At 42.8% G+C, this 16,760-nt stretch overlaps 1 protein-coding gene across 1 annotated transcript in view; it reads right to left on the minus strand.

Annotated features, from left to right (window-relative positions):
• The window catches only part of LOC141134571 (exocyst complex component 1-like), an 85,860-nt gene that overhangs the window by 11,926 nt on the left and 57,174 nt on the right, over nt 1-16,760 (minus strand). The window contains exon 2 of the mRNA XM_073624055.1: nt 2,644-2,774. Within this exon, the coding sequence (XP_073480156.1) occupies nt 2,644-2,774 (131 nt within the window). The remainder of the gene's footprint in view (nt 1-2,643; nt 2,775-16,760) is intronic.

The raw sequence follows: 16,760 nt of genomic DNA on the forward strand, positions 1-16,760 counted from the left end.
AAGGGGAGAATCTGGGCTGCTCTGTGCAAAACCACTACACAGAGCAGGTAAGTATAACATGTTTGTTATTTTTATCTAAAAAAAAAAAAAACAAGACTTTACAATCACTAGTACCTACCCAAAATTAAAACATTAGTTTTGGTCATAGTTAAATAGTTTGTGAGTGTGAGTAAGCCTTAGGACATTACAGGGAGTCTCTTACTTTCTCTTGTTCAGATAGTATTCACTTACTTACACTATAAAGGTACTCCCATTTATCCCTCACAATACGGGTCATGTTCAAAATACTATGGACAGAGTAATGTCCCACTACAACATAGATACACGTAAAGAAGCCTAAAGTGAATAGGAAAAAGCCACACAAACTTAGTGTAGACGGCATCCCTAGGGCCCCTTTACAAGCATGCTAATTGTGAGTGGCTAAAACACTCCTAAATTGGGTCTAAAAGTTGAGAGTGCAAAATCTGGTGAAGCTCTGCATAGAAACCAATCAGCTTCCTGTTTTTTTTTTTTTTGTCAAAGCTTAATTGAACAAGCTGAAGTTAGAAACTGATCGGATACTAGACATGTGCACACTGAAATATTTTGCTTCGGAATTTCGTTTTCGTCCGAAAAATACATTTATTTAGTTACTCCCGAAATTCGTTTTTCTTTATTTAGTTTTTCATTAAAAATTGCATTCGTCCGAAAATCCAAATTAATTAAGGTCAAATCTGTCATTGAAGGCTTAGGGTGTCTGTCGAATGTTTTGCTGCTTTGTCGAATCTTCGTTGTTCATGTTGAATGTATATAGTTCAAACAGAAAATGGACTGGTGATAGTGATCACTGATCAGACAGGTAACAAGATAGGGTATATAGAATCTATAGGGAATCTCAATCTATAATATAGAATCTATAATAATAAATCCCCCCCCCCACAACACAGGCAGCCTCTGAGGCTATCACAACACTAGCAACACTAGTATCACTATCAAGTTCACAACACTAACACAATAGCAGCAGATTATTATGAAAAAGTTAAGTTGAACTGTAGCTTGCTTCACTATTGTTCTGCTGCTGTGCTTATGCTCAATTGATAAATAATTCAGGTTCTCTGACAAACGGACCAGCTAAGATTGACTGTCTTCTGAAATGATTCAGTGTGTGTGTCTCTCACTGCTAGCAAATCGTAAGTGAATGTATGTTGGCTGTACGTGTGTACTTAGTTCTAGCTATTTTACTGCCCCTCCTCTTTGGTTACAATCAGCCAATAACATTCATCATTATCATTATTTTTATTTTACTTCCCCCACCCAATTCCAGCAGCGATCTTTTCTCTCTATGTCGAATCTTTTCTCTCTATGTAGAATAATCTTGGATTAATAGAGTTAAGGTTAGGCACATTCAACAACAGGTTCGATGGACACAGATTGTTATTGTCAGCATCATGTCAAATCTCCTATCTATATCGAACTGTTGTCACAACGAAAACGAAAATAAAGCATTTGTTTGTGTTGGATCTTTCGTTTTTTCGGATTCTGCACTTTCGTTATCATTTGTTAAAACGATAACGAAAATACCTGAAATTCGGACGAAAATGCATTCGGGAAAAAACGAATGCACATGTCTATTGGCTACCATGCACAGCTGTCCCAGATTTTGCACTCTCAACTTTAGGTAAATCAACCCCAATGTACTAATATTGCCATGAGTTGTACAATGATATCCTAGCCAGATTAAACTTCTATTTGTGGCATATGACGTAAAAAGGTAGCTATAACTCTCTGAATAAAAATAAAGGTCATTAGGACCGTCAAGTATTCTATGAAGAACATATATATAATAGGGCTGATCAATATTATTATACAGTACCCTGTAGAAATGCTTTTATGATAGTTTTAGATGTTGTAATAAGGCATGTATTTTTATGTCTGAGATTTTGGCTGACAGTGTGTGATATCAATATATAGTTGCTACATCATTTATCCACTATGAGATAGCGATGGCTATAAAGCTTACATTAGACTTGGTTTTAATTGTTACATTATGAGGAAAGCCTGTCATAAACAGTGAATATACCAAAACACTATTACCCGGAAGGTTGGGGAAATGTGTAGCGGTTGATTCACTCAAAGCCAAATAGGCTGTTCATTGTGCAAGTGAATTCACACTTTGCAAGGGAATTCTTTCTTAGTTTAGTGAATGTGGTGAAAATTCCATTTGCAATGAAGACCCAATCATGTGCAAGGAAAATAAAAGGAATTCTTGCTTGCACTTGATTGGATGATGGACGTCAGCACAGCTTCCACTTGTTCACTAAACTAAAGATAAATTCCCCTGTTAAGTGCAAATTCCCATGAAAAGCGAACAGCCTATTTGCTTCCCATGAAAAGCGAACAGCCTATTTGCTTTTATTAAATCATGCCATAGTGTTTTGTTTGGTTTCATCTTCCAAAACCCTAAAGGGTTCTGTTCCATGCATCGATTAGTGCTTTGGACATGATTTTGGAATATTGTTGCACTGACAATATAAAAAAATTAAGCTAGTGACAGAACACAAAGTATGATCTGTCACTTGCTACTTAGCAATTATCCGATTAAATATTTCTGGATGGATTGAGTGTTGTCTGTATAAAGAGATGTTCTGCCACTTATCCGCTTACCTGTGATTGATCAACGCCATCAATTAATGTCAAATCCTTCAAAAGCCATGTGCCCCTTGATTCATATTTTAAAACCATTTTCCTTTCTGTCACAGCTAGCCAAGTCAGGCAGACATCATTTGTTGCAGACACTATGATACCAAATAATAAATGTCACCTTCAAATTACAAAGAAAAGGCATTTATCGATGTAAACTTTGCTGTATTCCAGATGCAAATGTACACTCTACTCTTTCTACATACAGTCTAGTGAAAAACAATTAGGCTACAGATTTTGGTGCCTTTGTTTATGGTGTTATCATGTGTAGTGTTTTTGAGAATAGGAATTTTGTCAGAAAATATAACCTTAAAACCTAAAGGGAAAAATGGGGGGAAGGGTTAGACATTGATACATACAAAAATACAACTTTTAGTACTACCGAGTATGGCTTTTATTTCTGTTAGACTTTTTTTCTGACTGTGTCCCTGTTTCCGATTCCCCCCACTTGTCTAGTGAAACCATTTTCAACAGGACTGAATGTGGAGGAAAATTTGGATAGCAGTAAAATCTTGACAGGAGCTCTAATTCTTGCCTATGCTGTCCAAAACTAGAAAAAGTTTTAAGCTTGACATACACTTTAAAGTGTATGTAGAGTCATAACTTTCTTTTTTCAGTTTTGAACAGAGTACGGAATGGTTAAAACTCCTGTCAGTCAATGTATTACTGTCTGTGTCCCATTGGGGAACGTTCTCTTCATGTTTTGTTAGAGACAAGACAGAGAATGAGCAGTAATTGCTCCAATGTCTAAAAAAGGGGATACAATTTGAAGACATAACTCTTATGTTTAACATAAATTTAAGGTGACTTCTGCCATTCGTTTTTCTATCCATCACAGTGCCTAGAGGCTGTTGTGAGCTATTTATTGCTCCTTCTCCCATGTCACAGCTCTCTAGCATTCCCTAGATAGCAGCTGTGAAGTGCTTGTGCAAAAAGTGTCCATATACTACCCTAGCTTGTCTATATACTACCCTAGCCTGTCTATTTACTACCCTACTCTGTACTTATACTACACTAGCCTATCTCTACACTACCCTAGCCTGTCCATATACTTCCCTAGCCTGTCCATATACTACCCTAGTCTGTCTATATACTACCCTAGCCTGTGTATATACTACCCTAGCCTGTCTATATACTACCGTAGCCTGTCCATATACTAGCCTAGCCTGTCCATATACTACCCTATCCTGTCCATATACTACTCTAGTCTATCTATATACTATCCTAGCCAGTCCATATACTACCCTAGCCTGTCCATATACTACACTACCTTGTCTATTTACTACCCTACCCTGTCCATATACTACACTAGCCTGTCTATACACTACCCTAGCCTTTCCATATAATACTCTAGCCTGTCTATATACTCCCCTAGCCTGTCCGTATACTACCCTAGCCTGTCCATATACTACCCCAGCCTGTCCATATACTACCCCAGCCTGTCTATATACTACCTTAGCCTGCCCATATACTACCCTAGTCTGTCTATATACTACCTTAGCCTGTCCATATACTACCCTAGACTGTCTATATACTACCCTAGCTTGTCCAAATACTACCCTAGTCTGTCTATATACTACCTTAGCCTGTATATATAATAACCTAGCCTGTCCATATACTACCCTAGCCTGTCCATATACCACCCTAGCCTGTCTATATACTACCCTAGCCTGCCCATATACTACCCTAGTCTTTCTAAATACTACCCTAGCCTGTCCATATAGTACTCTAGCCTGTCCATAAACTATTCTAGCCTGTCTATATACTACTCTAGCCTGTCTATATACTACCCTAGCCTGTCCATATACTACCCTAGCCAGTCCATATACTAGCCTGTCTATATACTACCTTAGCCTGTCCATATACTACCCTAGCCTGTCTATATACTACCCTAGCCTGCCCATATACTAGCCTAGCCTGTCCATATACTAGCCTAGCCTGTCCATATACTACCCTAGCCTGTCTATATACTACCCTAGCCTGTCCATATACCACCCTATCCTGTCCATATACTACTCTAGCCTGTCTATATACTACCCTAGCCAGTCCATATACTACCCTAGCCTGTCCATATACTACACTACCCTGTCTATTTACTACCCTACCCTGTCCATATACTACACTAGCCTGTCTATATACTACCCTAGCCTGTCCATATACTACCCTAGCCTGTCCATATACTACCCTAGCCTGTCAATTTACTACCCTAGCCTGTCTATATACTGCCCTAACCTGTCCATATACTACCCTAGCCTGTCTATATACTACCCTAGCCTGCCCATATACTACTCTAGCCTGTCTATATACTATTCTAGCCTGTCCATATACTACTGTAGCCTGTCTATATACTATCCTAGCCTGTCCATATACTACCCTAGCCTGTCTATATACTACCCTAGCCTGTCTATATACTACCCTAGCCTGTGCATATACTACCCTAGCCTGTCCATATACTATCCTAGCCTCTCCATATACTAGCCTGTCTATATACTAGCCTAGCCTGTCTATATACTACCCTATCCTGTCCATATACTACTCTAGCCTGTCTATATACTACACTAGCCTGTCCATATACTATCCTACCCTGTCATTTTACTACCCTAGCCTGTCCGTATACTACCCTACCCTGTCCATATACTACCCTAGCCTGTCTACACCTGCCTTTACCTGCGGGCCACAGCTGGCATGAGGAAGCGAGCCAGTGCCACCACTATTTGTCTTTAGGCCAGGTCCAGAGGGGCAGGTGCGGGCATGTGGACCATGGCTGAAGAAATAGCTGGAGAGTCGCCGCAAAAATCTCCACTCTGCCACCTCCACCGTATACATGGGCAGGGCAAAGGGGAGTGGAGTCAGGGGCAGAGCCAATGGGGGACAGCAAAATGAGGTTTTGTCTAGGGTGTCAAAAATCCTTGCACCAGCCCTGGCCATGGGTGTTGAGGTTACGTGAATACAATAGTGAATACAATAACTGATAGCAAGGATTCCACCTTTTAAGCTCTTTAGGGTGGTTACAGTATTTTAGTAGAACTTTGGTACGGTTACACATTCCTATTTCTTTGCCTGTTAAAGGTTGTATATCTGTATTTTCATAATTAACTTGAATTCCCATTTAAATATATATTATTATTATATAAATATTTAAATGTATGACCATATCACAAATAATGTTTTAAGCCCAAAAAATTAAAGTTTAAAAAGTACATAGTATATAGACATAATAAAAGCATAGCACTGACAAGTTGAACTTGGCTGAAAAAGAAGAAAAGTATGTAGCACCCTCTACCAGTAGGTAGGTGCTAGTAAGGGTTATATTACTAGGGTTTGTTCAGCACAGGCAAATTTAGGCAGGCTTATGCTGCAAGCTAGGCCTGTCTGTTTTGATCTGGGGGCTGGAAGTAGTCAGAGTAGCAGTGGGTGTGACCACCTGCACATCAGTTCTGAGGCGCCTCCCTTGTTTCTGAGGAGAATGTTCTAGAAAAGGGTCTGGGTCTGGAACTGGAGTGGCAGGTGGCTTGTGTGTGAGCTTTGACCAATCCCCATCAGTATTGGCAGGGGGCGGGCCTCATATACAGTGGGGACAGAAAGTATTCAGACCCCCTTACATTTTTCACTCTTTGTTATATTGCAGCCATTTGCTACAATCATTTAAGTTCCTTTTTTTTTCTCATTAATGTACACACAGCACCCCATATTGACAGAAAAACACAGAATTGTTGACATTTTTGCAGATTTATTAAAAAAGAAAAACTGAAATATCACATGGTCCTAAGTATTCAGACCCTTTGCTGTGATACTCATATATTTAAATCAGGTGCTGTCCATTTCTTCTGATCATCCTTGAGATGGTTCTACACCATCATTTGAGTCCAGCTGTGTTTGATTATACTGATTGGACTTGATTAGGAAAGCCACGCACTTGTCCACATAAGACCTTACAGCTCACAGTGCATGCCAGAGCAAATGAGAATCATGAGGTCAAAGGAACTGCTTGAAGAGCTCAGAGACAGAATTGTAGAAAGACACAGATCTGGCCAAGGTTACAAAAAATTTCTGCTCCACTTAAGGTTCCTAAGAGCACAGTGGCCTCCATAATCCTTAAATAGAAGACGTTTGGGACGACCAGAACCCTTCCTAGAGCTGGCCGTCCGGCCAAACTGAGCTATCGGGGATGAAGAGCCTTGGTGAGAGAGGTAAAGAAGAACCCAAAGATCACTGTGGCTGAGCTCCAGAGATGCAGTCGGGAGATGGGAGAAAGTTGTAGTAAGTCAACCATCGCTGCAGCCCTCCACCAGTCTGGGCTTTATGGAAGAATGGCCCGACGGAAGCCTCTCTTCAGTGCAGGACACATGAAAGCCCGCATGGAGTTTGCTAAAAACACCTGAAGGACTCAAAGATGATGAGAAATAAGATTCTCTGGTCTGATGAGACCAAGATAGAACTTTTTGGCCTTAATTCTAAGCGGTATGTGTTGAGAAAACCAGGCACTGCTCATCACCTGTCCAATACAGTCCCAACAGTGAAGCATGGTGGTTGCAGCATCATGCTGTGGGGGTGTTTTTCAGCTGCAGGGACAGGACGACTGGTTGCAATCGAGGGAAAGATGAATGCGGCCAAGTACAGGGATATCCTGGATGAAAACCTTCTCCAGAGTGCTCAGGACCTCAGACTGGGCCGAAGGTCTACCTTCCAACAAGACAATGACCCTAAGCACACAGCTAAAATAATGAAGGAGTAGCTTCACAACAACTCCGTGACTGTTCTTGAATGGCCCAGCCAGATCCCTGACTTAAACCCAATTGAGCATCTCCGGAGAGACCTAAAAATGGCTGTCCACCAACGTTTACCATCCAACCTGACAGAACTGGAGAGGATCTGCAAGGAGGAATGGCAGAGGATCCCCAAATCCAGGTGTGAAAAACTTGTTGCATCTTTCCCCAAAAGACTCATGGCTGTATTAGATCAAATACTAAATACTGAGCAAAGGGTCTGAATACTTAGGACCATGTGATATTTCAGTTTTTCTTTTTTAATAAATCTGCAAAAATGTCAACAATTCTGTATTTTTCTGTCAATATGGGGTGCTGTGTGTACATTAATGAGTAAAAAAAATTATTTTAGCAAATGGCTGCAATATAACAAAGAGTGAAAAATTAAAGGGGGTCTGAATACTTTCCGTCCCCACTGTATAGGCTGAGGTCACATGTCACTGAGGGGGAGAAGTCGACTGGGTGAAGTGAGGAATGGACTGCTAGACAACCGCAGGAGGACACCACCCCCGTCTGGGGGGGGGTGTACCAATCGCAGGAGGAGGCCCGGGGAGAGCTGTGAAGGAACATTGCCTCTACACGGTCATTGGCGATGTCTCTGTCACCACATGGTTTTGGCAGGGAACTCCTGGAGCAGAGGGGCAGGAGAAGCTGTCGGAACATATGGTCCGGAGAAGTTCCACATCAAGGACTCAGGGCTGGAAGGTCGGTGAGTGTTACCACCGTTGATGGCTGGAGTTGCCAGGGAATCTGTGAGGGAACTCTGCTTCTACACGATCATTAGCAGAGTCTTTATCATGCACACGGTGGATGATGAGGAGTCCTGGATCAGAGAAGAGGCTGTGGGGATCGGTGTCAAATCAGTCTAGCCAGAGGGTACTTGGTTTGCAAGTTGGGCTGGCTGGGAGCAGTAGTCCATTTCCTAGAAGACAGGCTTTTAACCTACTAGGCCTCCGGGGAGAGGTTCTGCAGGCCTCAGGCCTAGTATCAGCGAGCCACCAGAGCCAGTAGAGGGGCTTATTCAGAGTGAGTTCATACTATCCAATAGAAGAGGACGTGTCATACTTCAATTAGCAACTACAAATTTGTGCAGGAGGAATCAAGTTTGTACAGGAAGAAGCAAGTTTGGGCAGGAGGTGAAGAGATCTAAGACCATTGCTTTTACACGGTCAAAAGTGATGTTTCTGTCTTTCACATGGTGATGGATGGAGAACTCTAATGCCCTGTACACACGATCGAACATTGAACGGACATTCCAACAACAAAATCCATCAGATTTTTTCCGACGGATGTTGACTCAAACTTGTCTTGCATACACACGGTCGCACAAAGGTGTCGGAAAATCCAATCGTTCTGAACGCGGTGACGTAAAACACGTACGTTGGATCTATAAACAGGGCAGTAGCCAATAGCTTTCGTCTCTTAATTTATTCTGAGCATGCATGGCACTTTGTGAGTCGGATTTGTCTACACAAGATCGGAATTTAAAGGATCAGATTTTGTTGTCGGAAAATTTTATAGCCTGCTCTCAAACTTTGTGTGTCGGAAATTCCGATGGAAAAAGTCCGATGGAGCCCACACACAATCGGAATTTCCGACAACACAATCCGATTCCGGTAGATCTCACACAGAAGAAGCAATATTAACAGTTATGTGCTGGTGGGCTAACCCATCATCAGCCCCCCCCCTTATCAAAAAATTGACCAAACAGTTAGCTATTTTGGAAGTTATTTGTTAGATTCGGTAAGATCAAGTGGTTTTAACGGTAGATCTCACATAATTAGAAACTTATTAAGTGATTAATGAGGGGGGGCTGGCCCCCCTTATCAAATTTTCTGCCCAAAAATCATTCAGGCTAATAGATATTTGTTCGATATGGTAACATCAAGTGGTTTTAACGTTAGATCTCACATAATTTCAAAGATATTCCACATAAAAATAGAGATATTAGGTAGAATATAAGGACGGTTAGCCCCCCCCACATGCAATTTTCTGCCCAAAAATCATTCAGGCTAATAGATATTTGTTAGATCTGGTAAGATCAAGTGGTTTTAACATTAGATCTCACATAATTTCAGAGATATTCCATATAAAAATAGAGATATTAGGTGGTACATAAGGACGGGTTAGCCCCCCCCACATGCAATTTTCTGATCAAAAATCATTCAGGCTAATAGATATTCGTTAGATCCAGTAAGATCAAGTGGTTTTAACGTTAGATCTCACATAATTGCAGAGATATTCCACATACAAAATAGAGATATTAGGTGGTACATAAGGACGGGTTAGCCCCCCACATGCAATTTTCTGACCAAAAATCATTCTGCTCAAGCTGTCTTGCATACACACGGTCACACCAAAGTCCGACCGTCAAGAACGAGGTTACGTACAACACGTATGACGGCACTAGAAAAAGGAAGTTCAATAGCCAGTGCGCCACCCTTTGGGCTCCTTCTGCTAATCTCGCGTTTATCTCGTGTTAGTAGAAGTTTGGTGAGAGACAATTTGCGCTTTTCCGCTTTCGTGCTTTTCAGTTCATTACTGCTCTTCAGTTTGTGCTTGTGGGTTTGAATCTGCTTTTCAGTGCGTGTAGTCAGTTCGCATCTGTTTTACAGTGTGTTCTTGTCCGCTCGTTTCTGATATTCAGCTCTCTCTTCACGGGCTTTGCTGTTCTTCAGTGCGTTCCGTTAGTTCATTCTGACCAGCCAACCGTTTTGAAGCCATGTTGCGGGGACGTACTCGTCGTAGAGTTCGTGCTGTGTGGGGGCTTGGTGTTGGGGTTCTTGCTTTGCCTCAAGCCCAGTCCATGAACAGGGTGGGGAGGAGTTCATGGACCAAGAATTGGTTACTCCAGCATGACCAATTCTCTCATATGCCTTTGCTTCGTGAGATCTGTGAGAATAATCCTAATGATTTCAGGAACTTTCTCACGATGACGGACCCCGTTTTTTACCATCTGTTGGCTTTGCTGACCCCTTATATTAGCAGGCAGGACACCTGCATGTGGCAAGCCATCACTCCGGAGCAGAGGCTAGTCGCCACGTTGGAGTACTTGGCGACTGGGAGGAGTCCACAGGACCTCAAGTTCTCTACAGGCATCTCCCCCCAGACTCTGGGGGTCATTATCCCAGAGACCTGTTCTGCTATCATTCAGGTCCTGCAGAAGGACTATATTAAGGTAAGATTTATCCTTTAACATCACATTAAATGTATTTAATGTTTGCTAATGTATTGTATTTCTTTCATCATTCCCTAATTACCATGACTGTAATATGCTGTGAATGTCCTCTTTATCCTCATGCATGCTGGAAGTTTTTAATGCTCCTTTTTTGTCCTTCATGCATATTTGCCTTCACTAACCTCCCCATCATGCTATCCTGGGCCCATATACACCTATAGCCTAGTCACTTAACAATGTATTTTGTCAGCTCCATAGTAGTGCTTTACCCTAAACAATAACAAATGTTATTGTTCTCCTTAAATTCAGGCACAGTGCCAGAGGCTTTTTTTTGGGTTCCAAACTCATATATAACCCCCCCTAAAATTTTTACAATGGGCCATCAGAGGGGGTGAGCAATCTGATAAGTGGAAATATATTTTTGTCTTTAAATACTCCTTAATATAAATGTTATACTGATGTTGGCCAAGAATGTTTTTTTTGTAATCTGCTTGCAATGTTATGTGCAAAAGTACTGATATTTTTTTTCTGGTTTGACTCCACAGTTTTCTTCAACGCCACAGGAATGGCAGACTTTGGCCTCCCATTTTGCCGATTGTTGGTACTTTCCTAACTGTGAAGGAGCTATAGATGGGAAGCACGTCCACATTGTGCCACCACCCCATTCGGGGTCTTACTATTACAATTATAAGGGTTTTAATAGTATAGTGTTGATGGCGGTTGTGTCGGCACAATATGAGTTCCTCTATGTGGACATGGGGAAAAATGGCTGCGTGTCGGATGGAGGAGTCTTCGCCCAGACCGAGTTCTACCAACGTCTCCAGACTGGTGGCCTGGCATTGCCACCTGCTGCGGACAACGTTGAAGGACTCTCGTTCGTCTTTATCCTGATGAAGCATTCGGTCTGGGCAAGCACCTGATGAGGCCATTCCCCCAGAGGACCCTCACCCTGGAGAGGAGGGTTTTTAACTACCGGCTGGCCAGAGCACGAAGAGTCGTTGAGAATGCCTTCGGGATAATGGCCAGCCGGTTCTGCCTGTTTCTGACAGCAATACATATGGCGGACTACAAAATTAACCACATCATATTATCCTGCTGCATATTGCACAATTTTTTACGGAAAAATGCCCAAAATTATTTTGCCTTATTTGGGCCTGAGGCCGGAGTTCCTGCTAATCCCCTGACGGGCCTGGATACTGGCCGTCCTGGCTTGGCACCCCAAACCGCCCGTGAAGTTCACCAGAAATATGTCAATTATTTTATGGGTAGGGGGGCCATTGCTATGCCAGACAATGTCTAAAAAAAGTCTAAAATTTTTAATAAAACAAAAAAATTATCTGATAAAATCTAGAATTTTCTTTATTGCTTGTGTTTTTTTTTTTAGCTGTCTCCTAGGTTCTCCTAGTGCACTTGTAGTTCCAAGTGGATTTTCCTTTAGTAAATAAGCCCCATTGTCACTGTAAACACAAAATTACTTCCAAAACTGGTATTGAGCATTGAAAGAAGAAGCCACACATTGTTGATTATCAAACTTTTTACTCTGTGCACATTCACATGTGCGTTATAAAATTTTGTTGTAAAATAATTTTTTTTTCCATTTTTTTCCATTTTTTTTTCATGGTATAAACAGGCATGTTTCTAAACATAACATACACAACTCTGGAACTTACAAAGTTCGACGTATAAAAACTGAAGGCAATATCATACATTATAGTGTCAAAAATGTCTTGATATTGCCTTCATCAGATGGGGTGATGTTCCCTGTAAAAGCCAAATTTTGAAGATGCACATAATTTGGGAATTAAAATGGATATTTCCCTCCTGATCCCATGCCTAATGTCAACATATGCTATCTCCCATCATGGGAACACATACATTGATATCCCCTGATGGCAGATAGCACATGTTGACACACCGTGTGCATCTTCAAAATTTGGCTTTTAAAATGTACAAACAATATTTTCGTTTAGTCCAAAACAATTAAAATGGTGGCGTTTGGAAGATATATAGATTCTCCCCAACACATCAGTCATGTTCTTCATTTGTTGTTCATGAACTTTCAGTTTATCCCTTATGATGTCTATTTCACGATTCCACACCATAATGTCCTGGATTAGACTTTGTGCACTGTCACTTGTGAAATGTTGAGCTTGCTCTTCCACAACCAGCACATCACGTAAACATTTGAGTATAAACATGTATTATAAATATGTATATTACCTGAAGCTGGGGTGTCAGACACTCACCTGTTGTGGTGACAATTTCGCCCACTTCCTCCACTTCTCCTTCCTCCAGATCCTCGGGGAGTGGTGTTGTGCTGAGTTCCCCTTCTTTCTGAGGTGTGGGGTTCTTGGTGTACTCTGAGTGGTGTCCTCCGAGTCTTTTCTCCACAGCCACATATATGATCTCACCCATCCTCCTCCTCCTCCTGCCACAAGTCTACCACCAGAGCCACAGCCTCCAAGGAAGGCTGCAGGGAAGGCTACAGGGAAGCGTGGAGGCAAGGCTGCAGGGAAGAGAAGAAAGTGATGGCCTGGGTTCAGTCTGGTCTGACAGAAGAGGCAGGCTGGTATAATACCACACCCTGGGGACATATATGTCATCTGCTGCTGGTCCTGATCTTTGGGAGTCTTGGACCAGATTGGGCTCAAAATTTTATGGACTCCTCAAGCTAACAATTTTATTTTCCACAGACTTGATGTCTGCCCTGGGGGCCAAAAGGCTTCGCAAATTCCAAAAGTTTCTCCAGCATTGCGTTCCTCTCTATTTTGTTACCCAGAATAAATGGAGATTTTATTCTTCACAAATACTTGCCTATGTATTTTTCTACAAAAAGGACAGTTTGTTTGTGAGTAGGCAGGTACATTTCAAAAATACAATGTCAAATTAACAAAGGACACCAACACCAACCTCCTTGAGGTAAAAAAATACAAGATAATAATGGTGCTGTGGTAACTTGACACAAAGAAAAAAAAAATATGGAGATCACTAAAAAATAATTGTTCAATAATCGAAAAAAAAGGAGATCTGGATGAAATTAAAAAAAAGAAGACTATAAAACATCATTTTAAATATTATTCTGGAGATCTGGCTTTAAAAAAATAAAAGATTATTCATGAGATCATGAGAAATAATAAAGAAATAAGTTTGTGAGAACTCTATAAATATCAGCAGCAAAACAACTTCATTCTTCTAGCATTATAAAGCACAAAAGAATGCGCTGCCTTAAAAGATCACAGAATTTGCAGTGTGAGGAACGCTAGTTTTACCAGACTGAGCGCTTCCATCTCATACTTGCTTCAGAGCATGCGGTGTTTTTGGTGCGTCGGAACAGCATACAGACAAGCGTTTTCCGATAGTAATTTGTTCCATCGGAACATGTTCTCTATCTAAGTCCGTCTGAATTTTCAACGGAAAAAGTCCGATGGGGCATACACACGGTCGGAATATACAATGGGAGGGTCCCATCGGACTCTTTCTGTCGGAAAGTCTGCTCGTGTGTACGCGGCATTACAGTTACTCTTCGTGGGCACAGGAATGGGCCCTGCTGGGAAATATTAGATCAAAAATTGGAATTACACGCCCCTGTTAAACAGTGGCAGAAAAATTGGGTCTTAGGCAGTGGTGGTGCCACAACACTGTAACCCCTCACAGATTCTGTTGTTGAGCGCAGGAACGAGCCCTGCTGTGAAATATTAGAGCAAATATTGTAATTACATGCGCCTGGCAAACAGGGGCAGAAAAATTGGGCCTTAGGCACTGGTGGTGGTGCCACAACACTGCAACCCCTCACAGATACTCTAGTTGAGAGCAAGAATGAGCCCTGCTGTGAAATATTACAGCAAAAATTTTAATTACAAGCCCTTGTTAAACAGGGGCAGAAAAATTGGGCCTTAGGCACTGGTGGTGGTGCCGCAGCACTGCAGTCCTTCACAGATACTCTAGTTGAGCGCAAGAACGAGCCCTGCTGCGAAGTATTACAGCAAAAATCATAATTATACTCCCCTGTTAAACAGGGGCAGAAAAATTGGGCCTTAGGCATTGGTGGTGGTGCTCTGAAAGAAAAATGTTCTTAGAAGCTATCAACATGAACATTGAGGAGGAATAGGATAGTCACTCAGCATAACAGGATAGTCAGTTACATCAGCATCAGGTGCTTGGTAGCTGGTGATCCAAGACTGATTCATTTTTATAAAGGTGAGCCGATCAACTGAATATGTGGACAGGTGCACTCTGTGATCAGTTACAAAGCCTCCAGCAGCACTGAATGTGTGTTCAGAAAGAGCGCTGGATGCAGGACAGGCCAGTAGCTCAATTGCATATTGTGAAAGCTCTGGCCAGTGATCCATCCTCAAGACCCAGTAACCCAGTGAATTTTTGGTTGGAAAGGTCTCCAAATTTGATCTTGCCCCTAGGTATTCCTGCACCATGTAAATCAGACGCTGGCGATGGTTGCTGGCACTGATCTGACCTTGGGGCTGCGGACTAAAGAATTGTCTGAACGCATCGGTCAGACAGCCACCTTCTCCACCGCTCCTTCTGTGACTGACCGAAGCCTCAGCAACACGTTGTCCAGGAGGACCAGAAAATGTTTCATCCTCTGCTCCTTCTGCGAAGGCTGGATAAATTCCGCAACCTTACCCTTGTAACATGGATCAAGAGGGGTTGCCAGTAATGATCCCTCTCCTTGATACCACAAATCCGAGAGTTCTTTCGCAGGACTCTGGGTCACTAAGGATGACATGATCCACAGCCACCTCCTCCCAGCCACGTACAAGTCCATGGGTTTCTGGGGACTGAAAACGATCCCTTGAAGACTGCTGCTGATGCTGAGTGCTAGGCTCCACCTCCATGCTGATACAATCCTCATCCTCCTCCTCCTCTTCCTGTGTGATTGGCAGGCCTGCAGGAATACTGTCTGGATAACGGGGGCCTTGAGAGGTAAGGAATTCCTCCTCTTCCTCCCTCTGTTGTGCCTCAAGTGCCCTATCCATTATTCCACGAAGCGTGTGCTCCAACAGGAAGACAAGAGGGACAGTATCACTGATGCATGCACTGTCACTACTCACCATCCTTGTGGCTTCCTCAGATGGTGACAGGACAGTGCATGCTTCCTTGATCAGTAGCCACTTGCATGGCGAAAAAAAGCCAAGCTCCCCTGACCCTTTCCAGGTGCCATACTCACACAGGTACTCATTGATTACCCTCTGCTGCATGTGCAGCCACTGCAGCATTGCCAACGTTGAGTCCCACCTGGTGGGCATGTCACAAATGAGGCGGTTCTTGGGCAGGTTGCATTCCTTTTGAAGGTCAGCCAGCCAAGCACTGGCATTATATGACTGGCGGAAATGCCCACAGACTTTCCTGGCCTGCGTCAGGAGATCCTGTAAGCCCGGGTACCTGCACAAGAACCTCTGCACCACCAAATTAAGGATGTGAGCCAAACAGGGAACATGGGTCAAGTGTCCCTGTCGGAGGGCAGAGAGGAGGTTGGTGCCATTGTCGCAAACCACCATTCCTTGCTGAAACTGGCATGGCGTCAACAACCTCTGAGTCTGCACCTGCAGAGCTGACAGAATCTCTGCCCCAGTGTGGCTCCTGTCCCCTAAGCAGACCAACTCAAGCACCGCATGGCATCTTTTTGCCTGCATACTTGCGTAGCCGCTGGAACGCCTACGGAGCACAGCTGGTTCCAAGGAAAAATCTGCAGGGGAAGAGGCCATAGAGGAAGAAGAAGAGGAGGGGTGGAGGAGAGAGGTGTGGCAGAATCACCACTACTAGCATTTTGGAGGCGTGGTGGCAGAACAAACTCCAACATTACGGCATCCTGTCCTGCATCCTTCCCAGCTTCCAGCAGAGTTAATCAGTGTGCGCTGAAAGAAAGGTAACGTCCCTGTCCATGCCTGCTGGACCATGAGTCAGCAGTAATATGCATCTTACTGCTGACCGCCCTGTCCAACGAGGCCAAGACATTACCTTCCACATGCCGGTAAAGAGCCAGAATGGCCTTCCATGAAAAGAAATGGCGTTTGGGAACCTGCCACTGAGGTACTGCACATTCCACAAATCCATGAAAGGGGGCAGAGTCTACCAGCTGAAAAGGCAGCAGTTGGAGTGCTAGCAATTTAGCCAAGCTA

This window comes from Aquarana catesbeiana, linkage group LG03, assembly GCF_042186555.1.
Source record: "Aquarana catesbeiana isolate 2022-GZ linkage group LG03, ASM4218655v1, whole genome shotgun sequence".
NCBI lineage: Eukaryota > Metazoa > Chordata > Amphibia > Anura > Ranidae > Aquarana > Aquarana catesbeiana.